This window comes from Astatotilapia calliptera, chromosome 15, assembly GCF_964374335.1.
Source record: "Astatotilapia calliptera chromosome 15, fAstCal68.1, whole genome shotgun sequence".
Taxonomy (NCBI): Eukaryota; Metazoa; Chordata; class Actinopteri; order Cichliformes; family Cichlidae; genus Astatotilapia; species Astatotilapia calliptera.
In genome coordinates, this window is record NC_137436.1 from 7,494,337 (window position 1) to 7,518,913 (window position 24,577).

The 24,577-nt window shown below is 41.2% G+C and overlaps 1 protein-coding gene across 3 annotated transcripts; it reads right to left on the reverse strand.

Moving 5' to 3' along the window:
* Positions 1 to 2,569: 2,569 nt before the first annotated feature.
* On the reverse strand, positions 2,570 to 24,109 carry LOC113006791 (estrogen-related receptor gamma-like). 3 transcript variants are annotated; one of them, XM_026142970.2, is made up of 8 exons: positions 23,727 to 24,109; positions 19,500 to 19,751; positions 19,222 to 19,379; positions 17,877 to 17,993; positions 9,123 to 9,233; positions 8,343 to 8,525; positions 3,155 to 3,424; positions 2,570 to 3,040 (listed from the first exon to the last, which is right to left on the reverse strand). In XM_026142970.2, the coding sequence occupies exons 1-8, from the start codon at positions 23,780 to 23,782 to the stop codon at positions 2,796 to 2,798; spliced, it is 1,392 nt and encodes a 463-aa protein (XP_025998755.1). In that variant the 5' UTR covers positions 23,783 to 24,109; the 3' UTR covers positions 2,570 to 2,795. The 3 variants fall into 3 exon arrangements, with proteins under 3 accessions (XP_025998755.1, XP_025998756.1, XP_025998754.1); XM_026142971.2 differs by having other exon boundaries at positions 2,659 to 3,040; positions 8,343 to 8,516; positions 19,494 to 19,751; XM_026142969.2 differs by having other exon boundaries at positions 2,659 to 3,040; positions 19,494 to 19,751.
* Positions 24,110 to 24,577: the final 468 nt, after the last annotated feature.

The window sequence follows — 24,577 nt, forward strand, 5'->3', positions numbered from 1 at the left end:
GCTGTGGTCATAAAGAATTGGACATGATCAAGAACAATACTCAGGTTAGATGTGGCATTTAAATGATTCTCAAAGGGCCCCAAAGTGTTCCAAGAAAATATTCCCCACACCATTACACCACCTGAAATTGTGATAAACAGTAGGATAGATCCATGGTGTCCTGTTGTTAACGCCAAATTCTCATTCAACGATCCAAATGTCACAACAGAAACTTAGATTCATCAGATCAGGCAAACATTTTCTGCTATTCTGTGAGCCAGTGTGACTTGGAGCACCTGTTGTAGGCTTCTGCCACTGTAGCCTATTTACTTCATGAATTGAGAGATGCTCTTCTGCCTACTTTGGTTGTAACAGCTGGTTATTTTAGTTACTGCTACCCTCCTATCAACTCAAAGGAGTCTGGATATTCTCCTCTCACCTCAATAAGACATTTTCTCACAGAGAACTGCCACTCACTGGACATTTTCTCAACCCAAATTCACTTAAATCACCTTTCTTCCACTTCCGGGTGCTGGTTTGAACTTCAGCAGATTGCCTTGCCCAAGTCTGCATGCCTAAATCCATTGACTTGACTAGATATTTGTGTTAACAGGCTGTAGAACATCTGTGTCTAAATAAGTGGCCAGTGAGTGTATATGAATTGTGCAGCTGTGGATTTGGCCATCACACACCTAATAGACATACTTTGCAAGGTGAATATAATAGACTACACTGTAAATCTAGCCCAACCTTATTTTTCCTGCTGTATTAAATGCTAAATAATGGAAAGTGAAACAGTGTTACAAAAAAATAATAATAATGAGTTTGTTTTGTAAGGATCACAGTATGATGAAGTGAGTCAAATGCCTCTACTTCTATGAGTCTCAACAGGCAGCTGATGACCAGCACTCTCTGGGGCCACTGTTAGACTTCATTACATTATGGCTGTTAATTATAAATCTCCTTCCAACTGGGCTCAGATGGCCTAAATGTGCCATAATGGGCCCAGCTTGAAAATGACAGTCCATTGTCAGACTGCACGGAATAGACCGCACCCACTTACCAGCTCTTAATGAATTTGTTTCAAACCCCTCTTCGCTTTATCGAGGAAGAAGGGGACACACGGATAATATGAGCTTTTGCATTAAGGGGATCATCTTTATTGCCCAAAAAAATCCACCTGAGAATGAAATAGCACAGCACAGCTCATCCAGACAAAGCTTAATTGCATCTTTAGACATTATCTGTTGGCATAAGACGTGATGTATATACAGCAAGTCATATACGACATACATTTAAACCGCCATTCTGCTGCTACATCTGTTTTTCTCATCACAAAAAAAGCACATTATAGTGTCACAGTACCTTGAGTTAAATAAAGAGCAAGACTTGGACATTTTAATTCCGTGTACTGAGGTTCCTTCCCGAGTTTAATCCCTTCATTTAACAGGTGCGGAAAACAAAGACAGAAAAACGACTCTTCACACAAAACACGCTAACAGATTAACAGAGCGCCATCACCAATTTCCTCAGACTTTATGGCTAAAAGGAAAAGTAGTGCACAAATTTGATCCTACACAGACTTCTATCATAGAAAAGACATCGAGCGCCTCCCTAATCCAGATTATACAGTATGGCAGCCATTATTTATTTTTATTTTTGTATTTTTTACATAGTTAAAGTTATATCTATGGGTCTACACAGCTCTACGACATTATGATCTTCAAGTACAGACTCCACGTTTAATCACGCTGTCTTTCATTTTTAATGATATGATGTTGGTATCAGTGCTGTAGCAGAGAAGCTGGTAAAAAATTATCTTACAATGATATCATTTAAAAATCTTAAAAACAAAAATCATTATCCACTGCAATTGCTCATTAATGCCACATTTATTAAAAGAAAAATAACAAAAGAGCAGAGCCACTTTCTAAATAAATATCACTTCAGTTGCATCATGATATACTCTTTCCCTGAAATTTTCTCTAAACTCCAGATATCAGTTGTTGTTGTATTAGGTGCTGATCATTTAATTGCTTCACTTTAGTCACTGATGTATGAAAGTAGTAGATATGTATGTATATATATATATATATATATATATATATATATATATATTATAAGATATTTTTGCAATAAACCACAGAGCAGGGATGAAGGTTTATGTGAATGCCTTACAGGCCACATCATATTACTGTGGATATTTGCTGGTATTATTCAATAATATGAGTCTCTACTCTTTGGCAAGACTTACTCTAGTACCTCCTAGGACATGTATACCTTTTCTATACAAAAAGGACAAACAAAACCCAAGTCATAGTAGGTTTTCTAAATGCACTAGAATGCATATTTTACAGGCTTCGAGATGAATAAAGTAATCCACAAGGATTTTCAAGTATCATGTGGTCATTTGAGAAAAGAAGCTCTAAGTTTGGCATGTAACCGTAGATATCTCTAGAAGGCGACTCTTCTGCTTTTAACGCCACCTGTCCATTTGTCTTCATCCTTTGAAGCGGGTCAGCACTCTTAGTTCGGTGTCACAAACGGCAAAGACGACAACGGCCTTGTCACTAAGACACAGCTTGCCGGTTTTACAGCTTTCTTTTCCGCTTTAATTGAATATTTCATTGGTGGAAGGAAGGGTGTGGCTTAAAAAAAAAAACGTTCCTGCCACTTGCAAATTTGAGACTTTACTGTCAAATGCGAACTGATGTGGACAAAAAAACATGGCGTGAAACCCCACGATTACCCGTTATCCTTCACTTCCTCACATGCTAACCCCTGCAGGACGAAGCGAATGGCTGTCTGCGTTCAGGTCAGGCTTTAGCCTCTAGAAGTTCGAGGAAGAGTTTGTGCATAGGCACACGACCGTCCTGCTTGATGCTGCAGAAGTGCTGGATGGCACGAGCAGCTGTCTGACGGAGAAGTGGAAGGGTCATGATCATTTTGCCCGCTCGCCGAGGATCCTCCGGGTGGTGGATGGTCTCGTAGTCCTGCAGGGCTCCGTGAAGGACATCCTGGAGCCTCTGCACTGCCTCTGAGTCCTCAATATGCATCGAGTCTATTAGGAGAGATGAAAGTAAGATCTTAAGCTATGTCAAGAAATTAAAAGGTTTTACTGTAAAAAGAAATGTACAAATTCAGAGGCCAATCTTCATAATAAGAAGCTTCATACCTGAGTTAGCAAGTGCAATAGCTTTGAGTACCACAAACTCCTCCTTCTCTAGCCCCATGGCTTTGTATTTCTTCACCAGCTGCAAGATAGCATTGTTGAGGTCAAGCAGGCCAGCTAGCTTTGACTGCTCCTCATCCATGATGTAATCCTCAGCATACACAAGCTTGTCCTCCAAGGCCAGCGAGCGAAACACCACTCGAAGAATCAAAATCTCCATCCAGCCGCTCTGCAGCAGACTCATCTGGTCCGCCAGAGAGAGCGAAGGGAAGCCTGAAAGGAGAGAGAATAAAGAAAGATTTCCCACATGTCAGCTCACATGTCATGGTTAGTCTTACAAGGCCTGTACAAGACAAGAAACTTTCCTAAGTCTGTGAAAATAACTTCTTTGGATGGAAATAGAGACTTGTGACAGAAAAAACTCAAAAATGAACCTCCTTCATAAACTGAGTGTTGAGCTTGAATGAGGAGGGTATTTATCAGACAGAGAGGGTCTAATGGAAGATGCTATTAGGCTGTGCAATGGGAAGTTCAGTCCTGTCTCTCTACCCTCAACCCCAACTGGTCATAGCAGATGGCTGCCCCTCCCCAAGCCTGGTTCTGCTGGAAGTTTCTTCCTAGAAAAGGGATTTTTCCCTCCTAATGTAAGTGCTTCACCATAGGGCGTCATTTGATTGTTGAGGTTTTCTCTTTATTATTCTTGGGTCTTTACCTCACACTATAAAGCGACTCGAAGTGACTGTTGTTGTGATTTGGCGCTATATAAATAAAACTGAAAATTGAATTGAAGTACAGGATCCAGAATTTTGAAAGTTTAGCCTGATCCATCCTTCCTTTGACCTAGTCCTCAAGTTTTTTGGAAGGGTGGTTACTGGAGTAGTTCACAATTTCCTTTTGTTGCTGACTCAACCTTAAACCACTATTTAAATTTTGACTTTCCACATTGAGTTAAGAGATCTGTCGCATGTTGCACAAACAGATCTTAAATCCCAGCACTAAATACAGAAATTGCAGATCATTGTCTATCCTGAATGTAAAGATCTCGGCTTTAACACAATTTCTCACTTTAATGAAACCAGTTTTATGAAAACGTGACTTGAATCTGATAACACTGACTTGCATCGCTTTGGCTTAGAGGGTAAAGACTGGTTGAAAGTCCAGCTCCACCAGTCCTTGTGTTGAAGAGTGCTTGGGAATAATACTAAACACCAAATTGCTGATGCATCAACAGTGTGAGTGTGTGTCCATATGCTAAACTAAGCCTGTATAGATTAAATCATTTTATGAATGTGTGCATGAAGGTGTAAATGTGGCTTGTATTGTAGAGCTCAAAACACTACATCTATTTAACATAAAGTTCACTGTGTGGTTCTTACTGTCAAAGACAATTCTTTCCTGTGTCCTGTGCTGAGCCTTGACGCACAAAAGGACTTTAATAGGCTACAGTGGGATTAGGCTACTTATGGGAGTTCTTGCAGTGTTTTCAAGTGCGTTCCTATTTCATTAAACTAATTCAATTAATACATAATAAACCACCTGCAATGATAAACACCAAATGCTCTTTCTCACGTCTTTAGAGCTCCATGCCTATTATACATAACTGTACGGTGATGACACATTGTTATATTGTTATTAGACAAAGCTAACGTTTAGCGTTGTCTCTTAGTTATAAAGTCCTTTGCTTGTATACATTCTGGTCTTACTTTCTGTGAAGCTCAGCTTAGCATAAACCTGGTTATCCATGCTTATTAATATAAGCAATGATAGAGAATTTGCATAAAACAAAATGATTTTACACAAGGGAAGGCCACACGGCAAAGGGCATTACAAAGGACACAGGGAGTGAATAGGTGGTGAATCTAATTACTCTCTGTAGGACGTGCCTGCTTTGATTGACAATTACACCCCACAGGAGTATGATTAAACCCACCCACAGCCCCCGCATAAACCTACATTTACACACATACTTGCACACGTTTACTGTAATTAAATGAATGATTTTACAGAGCGAGGGAGCGGAGTGGGAGGTGTTTGTATTTTTGACACCACTGGTGATTGTTATCAGGATCCACTTCTCTTTACAATCAGTACAGGGACGTCAGTGGCACCCATTTCCCCCCACTATCACTCCCTGATTGATTGGAAAAGCTGTCTGTGCACAATTTTATTGGCCAATAGGGATCAGTATTCCGGCGCAGGATCATCGATCAGAGAGAAAGACCAGCACGAGTACGTGTTTGAGCCTGCATGATGAAATCGCAAGCAATATATTGATAGATTTTGAGGTAAAGTTAAACCATCAATAAAAAGAAAAGATCATGCATTAAATGGACCAGGCAAACATTTACCGAGGGCAACAAGGAGGAGAAAAGTCTTGCACGTGTTTGGATCATATCAACAACGGCGCATGGACAGTCACACTACAGTCACCCTTTAAGCATATTCATTTGACAGCCAACTTGCATCACGGACTCAAAAAGGCCAAAAACAAAGAGGGCAGTTGGTCTTTAGCCAGCTCATCTGCCAGTCCGGCCCTCAGACTTCAGACCACATCACTGTCAATCTGCCTGATAAGAGCAGACAAGGAGGAGGGGGAACAGCCAGGACAGTAGCCACATCACACTCACCTCCCCCTGGGCAAAGAACTCAGATGGCCCGGGCCACTTTGCCCAGGACCCCGATTCTCTCAACAGTGGGGGCCGTGTGTCCTGCCACTCACCCAGAGCTGATGTGACATGGCCATTACGCTGCTAGGAAAGGCCAGTCTTTTTTTAAATACTCGTATTCTGAGTGCATGTGTCTCTTCAATCTACATTTTCTCTTTGTTTCCTGTCAGCTGAGCTTTCTTTATATCTTTTACACCCTCAACCTGTTCCATAAAAGATCCTATTGTCATGTCTGTTCTTCCCTTTTTTGTGTCTTTTATTTTGAGATGCTTGTCATATCCTCTTTGGCCAATCTCATCTGTAATCTGCTTTTTTCTTTATCACCGCTGTGATTTTGATGCCTCTGACACTGTCTAGAAGGCTGAGCACTAAAGGGGCAATGTTTTTAGATAACAGAGTGGTGTCCAGGTTGGGACTTGAGCAGTAACTTTTATTCACACTTAAAAATATCAGATTATTTGAACAGGTCTCACCTGTTTCCACTCTTTATCACTGAGCTTGGCCAACTGGCTCCAGCTTTAAGTGGAAGTAGCATGGATCAATTTATCTAACGATATGTTATAGCGAGTGAAACGTGTGCTGAATACATAGCAGCAGGTTGGGCCTCAAGAGTCGGAATTCAGTGAAATGCCATTTAAAAAATATAATATAACAATAATAATGGAGCCCATGTATTATGTGATTTAAGATAAAAATATATATATCTACATATTAAAGGTTATATGACACTGAAGTAGTTAAAATATTTTCACAGCTTTTTTGTGACATTTCAGAAGTTTGATTAAGATGTGCTTGACATTTTGATTGAATTTTAAAAATCAAAGCCCCCCACCCCCACCCCAAGGTACATGTGCACCGCTGCTCCGCTCTCCCAGTAAACCTTCCACTGGCAAAAGGGCCACAAATACACCCATCACTCGGACTCCCATCTGTCTTGACAGTAAAGAGCCAAACAACGGGAGAAACACAGACAGCAGGGGCCCCGGGAGGTGAGAAGTGGGTGAGGGGAGTGGGTATTATAAGAGAACAATGGAAACGCTGATGACGGACACCAAACACCAACACACACTCAAATGATTGCTTCATGTTCGCTTCGTAGGGGCGAGCATGGAGGCGAATGTAGGTGAGAGAGGGGTTTTTGTTTGTATTGTAAGCATTTTAGAGATGAGGCATCAACAAAAAAAATCCCAGGTGTTTCCCCTGTCGTGTTTTGGGTCTGGACATATATATATATATGTGTATATATGTGTATATGTGTATATATACATATATGTAAGAGCAGAATCAAGACCGATGATAAAACTGTCTGATGAGCTGGTGTGAATAATGATTCAGTTAACCTGCAGTTGAATTCAGTTCCACTGAATGTTAATTTTCCACCTTCACAAACTCACTATGCTGTATTTGCACATGTCAGGAACCACGACTCAAACTTAAAATAAAGGAAAACAAAATATGTTTTCACTGCAAAGCATGGATTTTTTGGATGAATGTCCAACTAGCAGGCCTTATCCTTTTTGTTAAATGATTGTTAGCCAGTCAATATGAAATTGAACAGACTTTTCTTTGAGTCACTACCACTTTCTCTGTTTGATCGCAAATGGAACATCTTTTTTTTTTGTACTGATGATTGAATTTTGAAGACATTAGCTTTAATGGTCTTTTTTTAAATACTATTTTCTGACAAATGAGTTGAATGACTAAATTAAATACAATCAGTAATGAAAATAAAGCCTAAAATGCCATCCCTGTTTTCCACAGTTATTACATTTTCACTTCAGCACCAATCTAAAGCAGTCTCCGTACACTCTGATAACGAAAGTATCCCACTCTTGAAGGCGCTGCAGGATTATGAGAACTCATTTCACCAGTTTGGAGCATCTTGTATCGAAAGGTGGTCCGAAACAACCTCTCAAAGTGTGTAAACTGCTTCTGAATTGTGTTCCTTTTATCATTCCTGGGTCTAAACCTGCAATATCAAAAGCAGATCCAGTCTGCATACCTCTGTGGCACATGATTACAACCATCAACAAAGCTGTATTAATCCCACTAAGCTTTTAGAATGCACTTCCCCTCTGCTTTCTACACATGCATTCAAAGAAGGAAAAACAAATCTCCGGACATCCTTCCACTGTTCCTGTGTCAGAGGAGAAGCTAAGTGTGCTCCAAGTGCCAGGAGGATTTCCATAATTCAGACTGCACAGGGAGACGCCTGCGGCCCAGGAAATGAATTAAAACTTCCAGGTGGCCGCGGCTCATCTGGCTGATATATTAGGAGCACACTTTGGTCAGCAAGGGCACGGCGCATACACACACATACACGCACACACAGGAGCTTGACGGACAGATAACACGCAGCCAAGCCAACATTACCTCCCTCCTCTGGGCTTCCCGTGAGTGTCTTGGCTGCTACAAGTCAGAACAATCCTTCCACTGATCTGATTAGAGACTTAATGGAGCTAATGTGTGCGGTGTGCTTGTGCGAGGAGAGTGAGTGAGGCAGGGGAGACCAGCCGGAATCATACCTGGGATGTGCTTGGCCCAGCCGATGTTGACCACCAATTCTCTGTCAGCCAGGTCGCACAAAGTGGTCAGAGCCTTGATGTCGCTCTCGGGTACCGTGGGATCCGGCATGGCAAAGATGCCCTCTGGCTCAGCAACCAGCAGCAGAGATACCACCTTGTTCTCCACCACACCACCTACAGAGACTAAAATGAGTTAGAGTTTATTAATATCATAACTTTTGATCAATTGATCTCATTGATATTAGGATTTCCTTTGAAGAGAAGACACAAAAGACACACACACTCATGCAAAAGTTAAAAAAAAGTGCAAAAAACAAGCATTGCATTGCTAGTGATGCCTGAACAGTCATTATAGTTTTGTATTTTCCTATTTTTTTTATCTGTGTTGCTGTTAACTAAAATGTTTTTATATCTAATTTTAGATTTTAGCTGAGTTTTAGTTGACTAGAATAACCTAAAAAACTTTGCTTTATCCTTGCTTTTCTGGCTTTACTACTGGAGCACGCTCATGTCAGGAGTGACGTCACTCCCAGCTCCAACATCTGACTTCAGAATGCACTGCTAACCTGATGTTTGAAAATGAGGTAGCTTTAAATAAGCACTTAGAATAAAACATTGAAAATTAATTGTATTATAAAGCAATAAAATTTTGTTTGCTTGTGCTTTGACAGACAAAATGACAGAAAACATTAGTGGACTGTTTTGGCTCCCAAACCACAACTTAAACCGTAAGAAATGACTCCATTAACACTTATTAGAACATTTTATTTTTACACTTACATGTTTTTTTCTGTGGCAAGGCATTCTGAGGGTGTAGATATGGGCTGTTCTCGGCATCTATTCTTCTCTTGTACTTTTGTCTGCCACCTCGGACCCGGTCCAGACGCACACCTACATAAACACAAACAGAGGACAATGATGTTTAGCATAGCCACAAACCAGTAATCTTGGAAACTTTCCCAAGCCCGGATAAATGAGGAGGATTTTGTCACGAAGGGCATCCGGCATAAAATCTTGGCCAATTCAAACATGTGGATCATAAAGAATGACAGTCATGTTATAAATATAGATGCCTGTTTGTCCTTTTTTTCATGCTAACGTCCACTCATTTACACAAAATAAATTACTGCCATTTCATTTTGAGTGACATTAAGTGTGTTTGAAACAAATCCTTGTTTAAACTAATGTTTTGAAGGTATATAAATGGCACAGGTAGCTGCTAAGTGTTATATTTAGTTTCTTAGCATTGTTTCACCTCGACCAGATACTTTTGGTAGCTTGCAACAGAATTCTGACTGAATATTTGATCACTCTTCTTGGCACAATTGGTTGGAATCCAGTTGTGTTCAAGTTTTAACTGTCTAGCTCTTACACTTAGGTTATATATTTGGAGGTAGTCTTCCATACACTTGTGGACTGTACCAGTCCCACTGGCAGCAAAACACCCCCAGAGCATTGTGCTGCCACTACCATGCTTGGCAATAGTAAACACACTGAGCTATTTGACAATAACAGGCAGTAATCTTTGTCTTTTCTGGCCATAAAACTTTTCTCTAGAAGGCATTTGTCAGTGTGGGGAGCTGCGAATTTCAGTGGAGCTCGAAGATGTCAATTTTAGAGGACTGGCTTTTTTTTTGGTTGGCACCGTCTCCGTCCATGGAGATGTAAATCTTGCTTTCCAGTGGCTTGGGAACACTGGTGTTCCAGCAGTTTTCAATCTAAGGCTGGAGACTTGATGGTTTCTGTGTTATTCCTGAACATCATCTCATCTGAGGATGACTGGTTTTCCCATGGACCTTGTACATACATACAGTTGTTTGAACTAATCATCCTGCAATGCAGTTGTGTGCCCACCTAGTGTACCAAAAATACTAGCATTAGCTGATAGCCTAGCACTAAAACCTCTCACGCCAAAATAAAACAAGACAGACTCTACAGCATCAGTGCTGAAATTTCAGACTTTAAAATGGTAGCTTAGAAACCAGCGGTTGATGTCATGGTGGCTATGTCCATCTTTTTTATACAGTTTATGCTCAAATAGCAAATGAAAGTTTCTCATGATGACTAAAAAAAACAAAGTTTGGGTGTCAGGAAAATGCTTTTTTGTCAAACCCAATAAACCCACAGGAAGATGGTCAATTACCAAGCAAAATATACTGACATCTCAAGGAGAATGGGCAGGACAAGTCCAATGCTGGCACCGCAGCATGCATCCTGTAACATGACACTCAACAACTTTAGAGCAGCTGGTGACAACTGCTCATCTTAACAAGCACTGTGGCAATAACCTAGTCACCATGACGATAGGGATTTAAGTGTGTGTGTGTGTGTGTGTGTGTGTGTGTGTGTGTGTGTGTGTGTGTGTGTGTGTGTGTGTGTGTGTGTGTGTGTGTGTGTGTGTGTGTCCAAATGAGGCAGTTCGACGAGGGGAAGCTGATGGGATTTATACTCATGGAATCGCCATGTGTCTCTACAAAGACGAAGCATGCATCCACTGAGGTGAACGTGACTCAGGAACTCTTCAGTAGTGGTGTTGGATTGCCCAATCTACACAGTGTAAATAGCCGTAGTGCCCCTGAATAGATACATAATGGCATTGGCATCAGTAAGAGACACGCCAAGGGTATTTGCTCACTTGACACCTCACAGTAATACCCCACGCCTTTGAGCCTGCAGCCTTCTGTACTTAGTCTTACTTCTGCAGATATTTATGTACCGCTTACATCAACATTAAGAACATCAAATAAGGTTCTCTTAGTCGGACATGCAAGATGTGTTTTGCGGTTTTATCACTTGCATACCAGTGGTTTGTAAAGCTATTTTACAGGTGTGATTTACTATAACATATAATTCCATAGAATTTATTTAAAGAATTTCTACTTTATGAGTTAATGTACCATGAAGAGAGACAAAGGTGAGCTAGAGGAGAGGTTTGTGCATAGCAATCTGCCTGGTAACCTTTACTGTAAGCCAACAGGATATTAACAACTATCAAACTGCATGTGTTTACACTTTTAAAAAAGTGGACATGTCTGACACACAAACACCAAATCAATGTGTACTTATCTCTGCATCATCCACAAATTATATATTACACAGCGCCTATTATTCAGCCAGCCTCATTACAGTCAGAGTATTATGTACAAATTGACAAGTGTCTATTTGTACATAATACTCTCAGCAAATATATCAGTAATGAATACTTCACAGAAGTGTGCGTCGGAGTTTTGCTGTGTGATCTGCTCACTGGTTTGGCACCAGAGTTCAACAATATTTGCATTAAAATAAAAAACCAGAGTAGGGTTCCCAGATGTTTATCTATCTATCTATCTATCTATACACATTTTAGGGGTGCAACAATACATGTATCGGTATTGAACCGTTCGATACAGTGCTTTTCGGTTCGGTACGGTTCGGTACGCATATGCATCGACACAAAATTTTTAATTTATTTTATCAACTTTTCTTCTGACGATGCTGTCTGTGTTGAGAGCTCAGTGGATCTGCGTTTTACTACTCCGCCTAGGCTGCACTGTCGAGCGCAGATCCACTGAGCGCAGCGCAAGCTAGTGAGACAGAAGTTAAGCTTGTTGCAACATGGCAACTGCCTCAACGCTACCCAAAATTGAACCTACCCCACCCTCATTCAGATCTGGCGTTTGGAACTATTTTGGTTTTCATGTGAAGTATGACCCCGATGGACAAAAATAAAACAGTATGTTGGATGTGCCACGCAATGCTCAATTGGTGGGAACTAGTGCGTTAGCGCAGTTAGCTCGTTAACGTGTTGACGCCGTCCAGCCCCACGCACAGGGCGATCCGCGGTAACTCGTTAACGGAGATTTGCTGCGTTATGGCGTTAACGTAATTTTAATGAGATTAACGCTGACAGCACTAGTGGGAACAGAACGAATATGACTGCACATTTACTCCGACATCATCCTAGTGCAAAGACAAGTGGAAGCAGACAAAAACAACAAGCACGCATGCTACAAACTTTACCTGAGTCATTTAGACAGCCGTTAGCACATGATTCTCCTTATGGGGACCTGATATGTTTAATAGGCCTCTTTTTTTAAATTTGTTTACATATTTGGTAATATCCAGCTGTATAATTCAAAAGGGATTTCTTAGTAATTTTTAAGCTAAATGAACAGTTCTTTAGGTGCTACAAAGCAGTTTTCAATATCAACTACTCAAAAGAAGCTGTAATACATAAATGATTTGCATCTCTGTAATATAACTTACATGTGCAACAAAAATAGCATCCAACCATTCACCTAAAGTACAGAACCACGGGGTAATCATACTTTTAGACCGCACATAAAATATGAACACAGCCACTGTAACCTGCTTGAACCCTTGAGCTGAGCCATCAACATCTTACTGTTCAAGATACAAGATTCGAAGTGTTTATTGTCATGTGTCACAAGAGACAAAGGCATTTCTCTGTGCAATGAAATTCTTTCTTTGCTGTCCACCCACAGATTCCGATTAATATATACAATAGAAATAGAACATAAAAATACAAATAGTACAAATAAATAAATGAAGACAGAAAGGGAGACAAAATATGGAGATTTGAAACAGGAATGTGTGAAGACAAATGTGACATGCAAGGGAATAATTGGTAGCTGCTTCCTAAAACAGGGATGGGCAATTCATTTCTCAATGGGCCACATGAGAAACTGGGACTGCTGTGGAAGGCCACACACTAATATTGGTGAAACTGGGACTGTTGTGGAGGGCCACACACTAATATTGGTGAAACTGGGACTGTTGTGGAGAGCCATATGCCAGTATTGGTGAAACTGGGACTGTTGTGGAGGGCCACACACTAATATTGGTGAAACTGGGACTGTTGTGGAGGGCCACACACTAATATTGGTGAAACTGGGACTGTTGTGGAGGGCCACACACTAATATTGGTGAAACTGGGACTGTTGTGGAGAGCCATATGCCAGTATTGGTGAAACTGGGACTGTTGTGGAGGGCCACACACTAATATTGGTGAAACTGGGACTGTTGTGGAGGGCCACACACTAATATTGGTGAAACTGGGACTGTTGTAGAGGGCCACACACTAATATTGGTGAAACTGGGACTGTTGTGGAGAGCCATATGCCAGTATTGGTGAAACTGGGACTGTTGTGGAAAGCCACACACTAATATTGGTGAAACCGGGACGGCTGTGGAGGGCCACATACCAATATTGGTGAAACTGGGACTGTTGTGGCACAACAATATTGTTGTGCAGCCCTCCAAAACAGCCCCAATTTCTCATGTGGCACCTTGGACAAAATAAATTGTTAATGCTTGTCCTAAACTGTATGCCTTATTATCTATTGTAATCCAAATGGGAATGTATTTTACAAAATTTTGCAAATTCTTACAAAATTGAAATCATGTTGTATTAGGTAAGCCCTGAAACCTATGATCGGGGCATGAACCTAATGAGTTTAGATCATAAATCAAGTGAAAAGTAAAGTTATATTCCTATACACTTCTATATATTCTGACTTCCCTTTATAACCAGGGGTCGTGTTCGTCTTCATTTTCATCTTTTATATACAGTCTATGGTCATACTTTTAATATACTGTGCTTCACAAGAGCAAGAAAGAAAACTTAATATCAATATGGATGCAGAACATCAATGACATACAAATAAATTTAGATCACGTGTTCGCTAAGTTTTAAGATTTGTGAAGACTGAGAAGTTAAAGCTGAAGAAGATGAGCAAGGTATTAAAGGAGAGATTGGCTGTGGAAAGTTAATGCCCCCTGACCTGCTGGTGATGTCATAAGGGGCGAGTATGGATTAGCTGGATGAGGATGTGGGTGCCTCCTATGTGTTGTTATTAGATTTAACACCGTTGGCAAACGGGATTCAGTCAAACACTTTTTTGTGGTTTGATTAGTAGAAAAAAATGAGCTTTCATGTAGGTATATTTGTTTCCACTCACATGTGAGAGTTACAACACACATCAGAACTGAGTGTAAGTTTTCACAGTGGAATGTGCTGACAACCAGAGGGCCAAGAATAGCTTTTGTGGATAACAAAACAGATATTCACGCACACCTCCTTCCTGTTCCTCTGAACAGCCCATCTCAGTTTGATAAACAGGGAGTAGTCATATTTATTTTTTGCCTCTTACATCAGACCATCTTCCTTTGAAGGGATATGGACTTCCACATGAGACGCTTTTACAGGTTCCTAAAATGCACCCTGCATACATACAGGTGGTTGAGAAACAGAGAAATCCAGCCGCTGATCCAGACTGATCCTTGTTAGCGTGGTTTAGTGTTTAGTATAAACAATCCCAACACTCCTCGGATATTGCGACAAATATACACATGGTGCTACTAACAGCACTGTGGCGTTATCTTTCCTCTGTCCTGATGCTTTTCTCAGAATGCTGATTAATGCTGAATGATTAACACCCCTAAGAAAAGGTAACTCCAGCCGGGAGGAAGTAGAGATTAGACAGTAAGACAAAACAGAAAGGTGGGGGCTAGTCAGGGAATTGTTGCACCATTGGCCATATTTCTTAGAAACATAAACCATTAAACCATAAAAACACAGAATCACATAGTTTCTGCTTTATAACATCTATTTTCAAAATAATTTTCACATTTCCTAAAATACTAATTTTTACTGTTCTGAGTAGCACTAGCAACTGTAGAAATGGGGACTAAACAAAGCTTAATCAAATCCTGCCTGAGGTCTATGTGTCTTTTAGCTGTGTTTTTAATATGGCTCTGACTCTCCCCATTAAACCTCACAGCTCCTCTGTCTCTGGCTTTACTACGGCCTCCCCAGGGAAGAGCGGCATTACGATACACGATGAAGCGCATTACGAGGGCGCTTACAGCCAGAGTTACGAGGGGCAGTTCCCATTTCATGGAGGTCCAGGAGTCCCACAAGGCATCTGGAGGAATTTATGAGGGAGGAGGGAAAGCAAAGAGAAGAGAGGGCTGAGAGGTAGACTGGGATGCTGCTGATGCCCCCACCCCTCCCCCGCCACGCACCCATCCCATTAAAAGCAGCTAATTTAGAAGAAGGGCAGAGACAGTCCTGCTCACAAGAACACAGTGGCATGAGCATAAATATGGCTGCTGCTGACTGACATGTTTAAACACAAACACGTGTAAAGATGCTATTATTCTGTATATCAATAACTTACAAGCACATTTATACACAGCTGCAATGACCAGATGCTGTTGTGTGCTTAGCAACGAAGAGGTGGTATTAAATTATCATTGCACTTTATTGCAACCTGGGTCGCATTTTAGCAATTGTTACCCATTGTTTCTATTGGTTTAGCATTAGACCAAAAAAAGTAGCTGGAGTCATCTGAGAAGTTGACAAACCAAACCAAACCAAAAGAGAGGCTGCCCGAAATTATGATAATCTGTCAGCAGACAGGCCATAATATATGCTCTCTAGGTTTTATATGATGGACATTAAGTCTTGAAATTTGTGAGACAGCGTATGTCACGGGAGAGTAGAAACTTGTCGGGCTACTCCCTTATTCCCAGCAGATAGATCCACATATTTGATTTGGCACAGATTTTTACGCAGGATGCCCTTCCTGATCCAACCCTCCAAGGCGTTTGTGTTTCGTCAAGGCCTCAAACTTGGAACATTTCACTTCTCAGTGAACAACACAATGAGCTATCAAATTCCACCGACAGCATCTCTGACTGCTCATATTCACTGAATTTGGGATCTAATCATTTATTTTGCAGACAGAGAAAGTTAGATCCACTTTTATGGAATCTAATGAGAACTTTCTGTGAAGCCCATCAACCTGCAAACTGCGTTTAACATTCAGAGGAGGATTGCAAATGCAAAGAGGTAACGGTATATCTGTTGCAGCAGCCATTGTTGTGTTATGAGCCTATGTTTTTAAGACATAACTCTTAAGGAAGAAAAAGGTCTTTAATTTTAAAAAGAAAATGGTAAAATCAATATAGAGATGAAATCAAACCAGAACAGTGCTGACCCAGAAGAAACAGAACCTTTACTAAGGAAAAAACAAACGCCAATAGCAATAAAGCAGCATGGTGAGTTTTTTGTTAGACCCTGCATGATGCACAGAGGTTGACATGCCTCTGATGCACAGGATTGGTCCGTTTTCTGGGGATCAGTGAAGATAATGCAATGGGTAACTACATCCCTCTTGTATTCTGCCTGTCACCAAAACATAATAAATGAGAAAATAAAGAGAAAAAGCACAGGTTCAGAAAGGTAGCTGACACTTCCCTCGCGTCTTCCACTTTGACCCACATGCCTTTGAAGATTAGAACGCCATCTTTCTAGCTTTCATACGTGGAGATTAAAATGGATGAAGCTATCACAACTGTGTACCCAGCTGAATTAATCCATAGTTTGAAAACACTGAATAAAGGTTTTTGATTTCAATATGGCTCTTGTGAATTACATGGTGTGTGATGCTGACAACAATGCCTAATAATTCTATTTACTCTCTCTTATGCCTTGGATTTCACCCCCCACCCACCCACTCATGCGTTTCATCAGCTCCCCTCTCTCTTCCTTATCTTCTCGTGGACATACGCAGAAGGCAACGAGTGGCCGGTACTGTAGGAGGTCGCTAATGTTTTCCTTTTTGAGTCACTTCTAAATCTGGATAATATGTCACACCGCAGGCACATAGTGACACTAAAGGAGCACCTGACCACACTCACAGAGTACCAGTGGAACATATTTACCACTGTCATCTCATGTTTTTGAGCATGTATGATGAAATTTTGCAGGGTGGACCTTAGCTATAGAAAAAAGGCAGGAACATGAAAGCTCATTGCTAAACTTATTTGATGTATTGTATTGTAGTAGTATTTAATAAGAATAAATACTCTGTAAGGTGACTGGGATCTGTTAGCACAGATCCTATAATTCTGATGTAAGAAGTGGCAGAATGTTATTGATTACTGCAAAACAGCAGGCTCAGTAGGCTTTAATAGGTAACTTATCCCATTCTAGTTTAATCTGCCCTTAAACTCTCTTCTGTTTTACATTTGATGCAGCTCACAGCGCGCTCTGTTATCTTAATAGCTGCTGCAGCACTGCTCACACACCTACACAAGTTGGCACATGTCCATAGGCTATTTCAGAGGAAGACTCATGAAGCAAAGACTGACACAGATGAGCAGTTATTAGCTTTCTCCTCCCTCTCTAAGACACAGCTCTGCATTGTTCAAACTTGTGTTTACCACACATACAAATTACCTACACACACGCACCTCGTAGCCGGAACAGAGGGCTTGAAGTTTAACTGTCAGAAGTTTTAGGTTTCATTTGAGTTTACACAACTACTGTCAAGGGTTTACTAGGTTATTGTTTAGAGGAAGTAATTGCAGTCAGACTTGTATTAGGCTTCACTCTCTTTCTCAACTGTCTGAAAGAGGAGATTTGAAATTCTGCCACCGACTGATCGATCTCAGAAAAAAAGGCAGCTCGAGTAAGGTTTTGACAAGGATCGGAAAAGGATTTTTTTTTAGGATATAGCTGACCTTCTCTCAACATGCCCACTGCCAGACATTTCAAAAATCGACAAGCCTGGCAAGATTTCCGTCTTCTCTTGGTGATTTCACATTCATTGGATGCTGGACAGCTGTATTCGATGTTACCTGGAGGATAACAAGTGAGAAGGGGGGAGGGGGGGGGGGGGGACTTAGTAGTTGCTTTGCAAACAATGAAGCAGCAATTCAGTATTACTCATTGTCACTGCTATCTCAATGTTATGTCTGAGAAAATGTTGAGATTACACAGCAAACCTCACTGGCATCTGTAAAGGATCTAAACTGAGGTACTTTTGAGAAACAGAATTTTTTTTCAAAAGGAAATGTTATAATTTAAACCAAGGCTGAGATACTTAGACTTAGAGCTTTTTATTGTCATTGTGCAGTTTCTTGCACAGCGAAATTGGGTAGATTGGGTAGATACGCTGACTTTAAGGTTGTAGTTCTTTAGACTGTTCCTTATTTGCACCATGTTGGATCTCAGGTTTTCTGTTATGTATTTGTGGTCTTACCCCATAACTGACTGATTACCCTAACAAGTTAATTTCACTATAAAGTTGTGGTAAATTATACCAGAGGGTTAATGTATTTGTGGTCTCGACTTGTAACTGACCCTGATTACCCTGATAAGTGATCCTGATTACCCTATTAAGTAAATTTCACTATAAGGTTGTGGTAAATGTCCACATTTTAAAAAAATATAAAACCATACATGTTCTCCACACTAACTGGCAACCCAAGGTGTATGTTAAGTCTGATGGCTTTCTGCCAGTTGGGGGTGCTTTTAGCTGCCACCCTTGATCAGCGATAGGAAGTATCTGATGAGCCAGATCTGCTTTGTCTGATGCGACAGCCAGTGAAGCTTGCTCTGTGAACTCATCTAGAGTAGCCAACTTCTAGAGGCCTAAACTAAACGCTTCCTGTCAGGCTCCTGAGCTGGGCCAAGAGGAGACAATCCCTTTAAAACACACAAACTGCATGCTGCCGGCTCTCCTTGCTGACTTCCTTCAGGGCTGAAGCGATTGCGCACACGTGTCAAGCTTTAAACCTAAACTCAGCGATGTTGACTATACACACAGTGGTCTAAGTATAACTGCATATCAGCTGCTTGTGAGCAGATCTTTATTTAAAGCCTTTCTGCAGTTTTGAAGGCGGAAGCTTGTGAGCTAACTGATCAGGGCTTGTTTTTCCCAAAACAAATGATCAGGGAACATCTACACCTTGTTGCTCCTAAAACAGGTTTATATGATGCAGGAAGGCATTATCAGCCATGCTAATCACAATAAATGCTGAGCGTGTTTGTGAAGGTGTGTTTTATATACAGTGCCAGTCTCACCCTGGATGGTCCTCTTAAAGAAGGCCTTACAAGCTTCACAAGAGGCCACACCATAGTGGTAGCCAGACGCCACGTCACCACACACTAGACATAGGCGCTTGGCGACAGAGCCCAGCATGAATTCGCACTTGACTTGGCCTTCTTCCTCACCAAACCTCCTGGAGAGAAAAAGGAAGAGTAAAAATAAGGGTAATACATAGATATAGTAATAATATCATTTCACATACAAAATGGAGTAAAACAGATGAAATAAAGGAGAATATGATACATACACCAACCTATTTGCTCCTCCATTACTGGCCAACCCCGCTGTGTGACTAAAGAGGCCTGGTGAGTCCTGCCCATTATTGTGATTGTGGCCTTTGGTGAGAGGACCGTAGCTGGAGTTTGTGTCCGAGGAAGAGCTTCCAGGACTGGGCTGGGCCGGGCTGACATCACCCTGAGAGCTGGGGCTGGGGCTGGAAGGCTCACGCTTTATAGAAGAGGGACAGGTGGGGTCCAAGCCCCTCACTGACATCCTGTCCAGATGCCTGGAGACAAAAAAAAAGAAAAAAAGAAAAAAGAATTTAATACATATGATGTGTGTATGCATCTTATTTTAATATATATCTATGTTGGAGAATTTGAAGTCATCTTTATTTAATGAGTCACTTTGATATTGCTATTAATATTTGCAGCTGACCTTCAGGTCGGTGAGCTTTGATTCGTTTTATATTAGTTTTATTAGTTCTGGCATCATCTACACAGATAGCAATCGTGTAATGAATATACTTGAAATTAATATATGGATTCACATCTCTTCACAAACACAGGTATGTATTTGTTGGCTAAAAGGTTTAAAAAAAGAATGAGAAAGGTCATAGTTTCTGTTGAATACATCAGTTTTTTAATTTCACAAATCCACAACGCTTCAACAACACCACATACCAGTTTCCACATCCGTCCGAGTGTTAGAGAAACCAGCCGTTTGTGATTTCCCCCATATGCAAAGCTGCTGTTCATTACACTGCTTTGTTTTCAGAGAAGCGATTGCTTAAGCAAACCTAGGAAAATAGCTAAACCAGCAATCATCCACACCGTCATGTTCAATCCAAATATACTCACATTCCTTCCACTTTTATTGCCTATTGTCTTCAATCTATTTTCTCTTTGTTTCTCTCATTTACCAAATTTGACCTGATAAACTGCCTGAAGCCTACACCAGATACAACAACTGAGCAGGTGTTTTTTGTAAGAAATATAAAGTACAGCTTTTGTTAGAAGTCAATCCTTAACTAAATGAAAGAATGTATTTATATATTTAAATAAAATCTTTCCATTATTAGTTATATAATAAAAACTGGAAATAAATCTTCTCCTAGGCCTGCATGTTAAAGTGTGTATCATGGCTCTATTATTGGATTAGGATGTGACCACAACAGACTCTCTGTCACCATGCCGAGGAGAAAAAGCATTTGAAACCAGCTGAAGCGTACAGTAGGCTTGCAGGCATGTGATCTGCGCTCACACACACACCTGCGCACACGCTCGCTCGCATTGTGGCGTCAGACTTTTGTGCGTGGATGTAAAAATAAAAAACGTAGTCTTCACCGCATACACTTCAGATTCCTACGATCGGGAACACACTACACCTCCTGGCACGCACATTCTTACGGACACATTGTCAAAGCATGTGTCTTCATAAACACCCTAACACTTACATTGCATGCAGCTCTTTGACGCCAGGCCTAACTTCCAAAACAAAAACCCCAAAAAAGAAAACTGCTGTACACACACCCCACACACTATCCGTACATCTCTCCCACTCTATTCTTGGCTTGTTGAGGTTGAGGTCCAATTCAGCCGGTTTCCTGCCATGTAAATCAGCAGCTTCCAATCACAACTTATTTGGTAGGCAAAAAGACTGGCTGCTTTTAACCACCCACTGAGTAAACCATGGCCACGCGCTACTGACCCCTCTACAAGCCCACAAAAACATACACGGACACGCACAGTAAGGCACTGAGCAAGACAACTAAGGTCTTGATAGGAAAACCAAACAACTGTACCAGTGTTATCACAGCGACTGCTGCCTTCAAAGAGCTTGGAAATCAAAGCTCAACTGCTTTGGTGCAGTAGAATAAATCCAAAGTAGCAGAATCAAAGACGTTCGAGCACCAAAAACTGTGGCTGAGCTTTTAACCAAGTTGCCTTCTCTAAATCAAATTACAACCTTTAGAAATACTGTTGCAGTTTGGCAACTTTTGCCCATTTACATATCAGAGTAGCATCGCCGTTCATTTGCAATCCTGTTACTCTTGTCTTCCAGCAGATAAAAAGTCTAGGATACACTCTCCTCTGAGCCCAAGCTGCTTTGCTCTCCCACAGCCACCTGCAGCTGGAAACGACCCCACACGGTGCTGCAGAGTGGAAGAATTTTCACCGCAGTACTTTTCAAAAAAAAGTGCTATTTTTACAATAAAATACTGTTGCTTATGGTGCCTTAAATGTTTAATTTTATCCCTATGATGCCATTTTGCTCCTGCACTCCCCGCCGCTGCATCTCCACCCTCTCCAATCCAATTCAAAGACTATAATAACAGCACAGTGAATAGATTTCAGTTTCCTTTTAAAATGACTCACTGGTAGTCTCAATGGCTATCCATCACAGGTGTCCATAATGCTGTGTCGAGTCCCTGACAGGTACAGAGTGAGGCATTTTGCTTTCATAATGAAATTGCATTAGAGTGGGGTGATCAGATGTGATGTGATATTCACTCTGACAGATTACTAATCTACAACTCCACATAAAAGCCCATCAAAAAACGGTTGGTGCAGCTTGTACAGCTCAGTGCAGCAGGGACAAATCATTGTGTGTGTGTTTGGTTGGGGTGGGGTATTCAAAGTTATTATACCAGTATCCAAAACAACTCTAACTGCATCTTGGCAACAGCAACAAGAAGACAAAAAGACGGAGAGACCGACAAGAGGCGGGAGGAAATTACACGGGAGGCAGACAGATAGAGGGAGCGTGAAAAAACCAGAGAGGGACGGAGAGAAAAGGGGCAGTCCTGAGGCTCATTAACCTGGGGGGTAAGGGAGGGGGGGTACTTTCTTTGAAAAGGAGCAAAGTCATAATGCAGACAACAATGACCCGGCTGCGTGGAGGCAGGGAATGAGATTGAGGGGAAAATAGGGAGGGAAGAAAATCTCAAAAACTGATCACAATACGCTAAGAAAATAGAGCAAAATAGATTTATTTAAAAGCCTCGAAGGAAGAGAAGTCTTTGTTTAATACTATAAAACCTCCCCAAAAACTTCAAGGGCCTGTTGACTAACCTTTTAGCTCCAAACCTTAGGGAGAGCGATTGAGGTCAGCGGGGTCTCAGCAGTGTTTTTATTACTAATGAGCCAGAGATGAGCAGGGATCAGAGGCACCCCGAGCGGCCGTAAGAGCCTTAGTCAGGCTTTGGATGAAGCACAGAGATGCGGCACCCGTGGCTGGAGCTTGGGTCGGCGGGAAACATGGATAGCGTGCCATTCACAGGGATCATCTGCGGCCGCCATCACCTTTTCTAACGTTCCTTATCCGGTTGCTTGTGTCACAAACAATCAGGGAAACAGCGCACTCACATGTCTGCTAAATTTCTGTCTTCGTTCCCGCGCTCTCCCGAGGAATCTTACTCTAAATCAAATATTCGATCACATTGATTACGCCGCCGTGATGATAATGAACCAATTTTTTGTGTTTCTGTTTGTGATTACAGACAAAACAAGCAATCAAAAAAAAAAAAAAACCCTGCAAACTCGCAATCAAACAGCTGCTTGACTTTTCTTTTCCCATTTGCATTGTTCTTGTGGAGGATTTTTACCAGCCTTGGATGACACAAGCCACCACTAGTTACCTCTAACCTGGCCTTGCCTGCTTACCCTCACTATCAACAAACAAACAATGAACAATGGCAACTGTGATCAATCCAAACAAACCTTCACACTCATAAAAGTTTGATCTCAACGTACCCAAGGCACATAAAACGTTAATGAAAGTGTTCAAAGAGCAAGAGCTGGAAAGGACTGCAGGCCTAAATTAACATGAACGTGAACTCAAATATTTACACAACATCATGTCAAAAGAAGACAAGATGACACAGATAAGGGTGTGTGTGTGTGCTGATGTGTATTCTTCTGAACAGAACAATGAGAACAAGGTAAATGATCAAGACAAGATGAGCAACTTCTTTTTCTTTAAAGGTGGCGTAAACAGTGATGATGCTGCACCACAGAAAACACTTTTTTAACCCCCTCCCCCCGTCACCCTCTGCAATAAAGATTGTCACAGGCCACGTCTGTTTTGCAATAATGATTTGAGTATATCGCAAATACAGAGAAACAGTGAGTCAGTCGATGTGATGAAGCAGCTGTCAAGTATGGCGTGAACACAATCTTGGCTTCATCTGCACTTTGTACTGTTTGAGAGGACACCCTTCAGGTTCTGTGGAGTCATTCTGCTATAAGACAGTACTTACTCTGTGTTAGAGTGGTAGGTGAAACACTCCGGGAGGTAGAGGTCGACTAAATCCATGTGAACTCTGTCACCATGCTCTGAAGAGGAGGAAATGTTCTGTCCAGGGACGTCTGCTTCTGCCCGCCTCCTCCACCTTCCCTGGATCTGTCCTGTCCTTCTGCTCGACAGCTTTTATGCGCTATTATCTATCACTGCACCGTTTCTCACTTTCTATATATTCGGCCTCAAAAGTTTGTCTCCATCTACTGCCTTTCCCTCTATTGTATCACACTATCAGCTCCACTCATTCTCCCTGCGTCTGTATTCCTGTCACTCACTCTTCTCACCAACAGCCTCTGGCTGCCTTTGAAGTCCTGACTGTTGTGACTGGAAGCTGTGTGTGACAAGGGTCTCCAAGTAAAAGCCGGCCCTCAAGAACACCCAGCCACACAATTTGAATGGCCATCCCCCAGAAGGTTGAGCTTGCAACTGATTGGCTGCCCTCTAAGCCAATGAGAGACATGGCTACTGGGGCAGGTGGATAAATGGAGAGGATGACTTTAACATGTTTTAGTTATGAGAAAAATCCAAATATGTAACAGGTATTATTTACTGTTGTATTGCTACTTTAGATTAAAAAGACACTAAATATATCACAAATCTCTTAATATGCATATTAGTGTACATCTTATGGGATAATCTTTATATGGTTCTCTCAAAGCATCGTAACAACAACAACTACAGACAACTACAGGACATTTAAATTGCAATTCAATAGTGTGTGTCCAGTTTCTGCAGCTTATCAGATATATTTAGTCTAATTTGGTTTGAAGTTAGAATGAAAGAACTATGATCAGTAGTTGGTTTATATTT

Coding starts and splice junctions, on each gene's coding strand:
- LOC113006791 (XM_026142969.2), bottom strand. CDS start 23,782: ATGGATTTAGTCGACCTCTACCTCCCGGAGTGTTTCACCTACCACTCT. Junction 9,234..17,876: donor AGTGGGCATGTTGAGAGAAG/GTCAGCTATATC, acceptor GTGTTTATGTAG/GTGTGCGTCTGGACCGGGTC. Junction 3,425..8,342: donor CTGGGCCAAGCACATCCCAG/GTATGATTCCGG, acceptor CTCTCCTTTCAG/GCTTCCCTTCGCTCTCTCTG.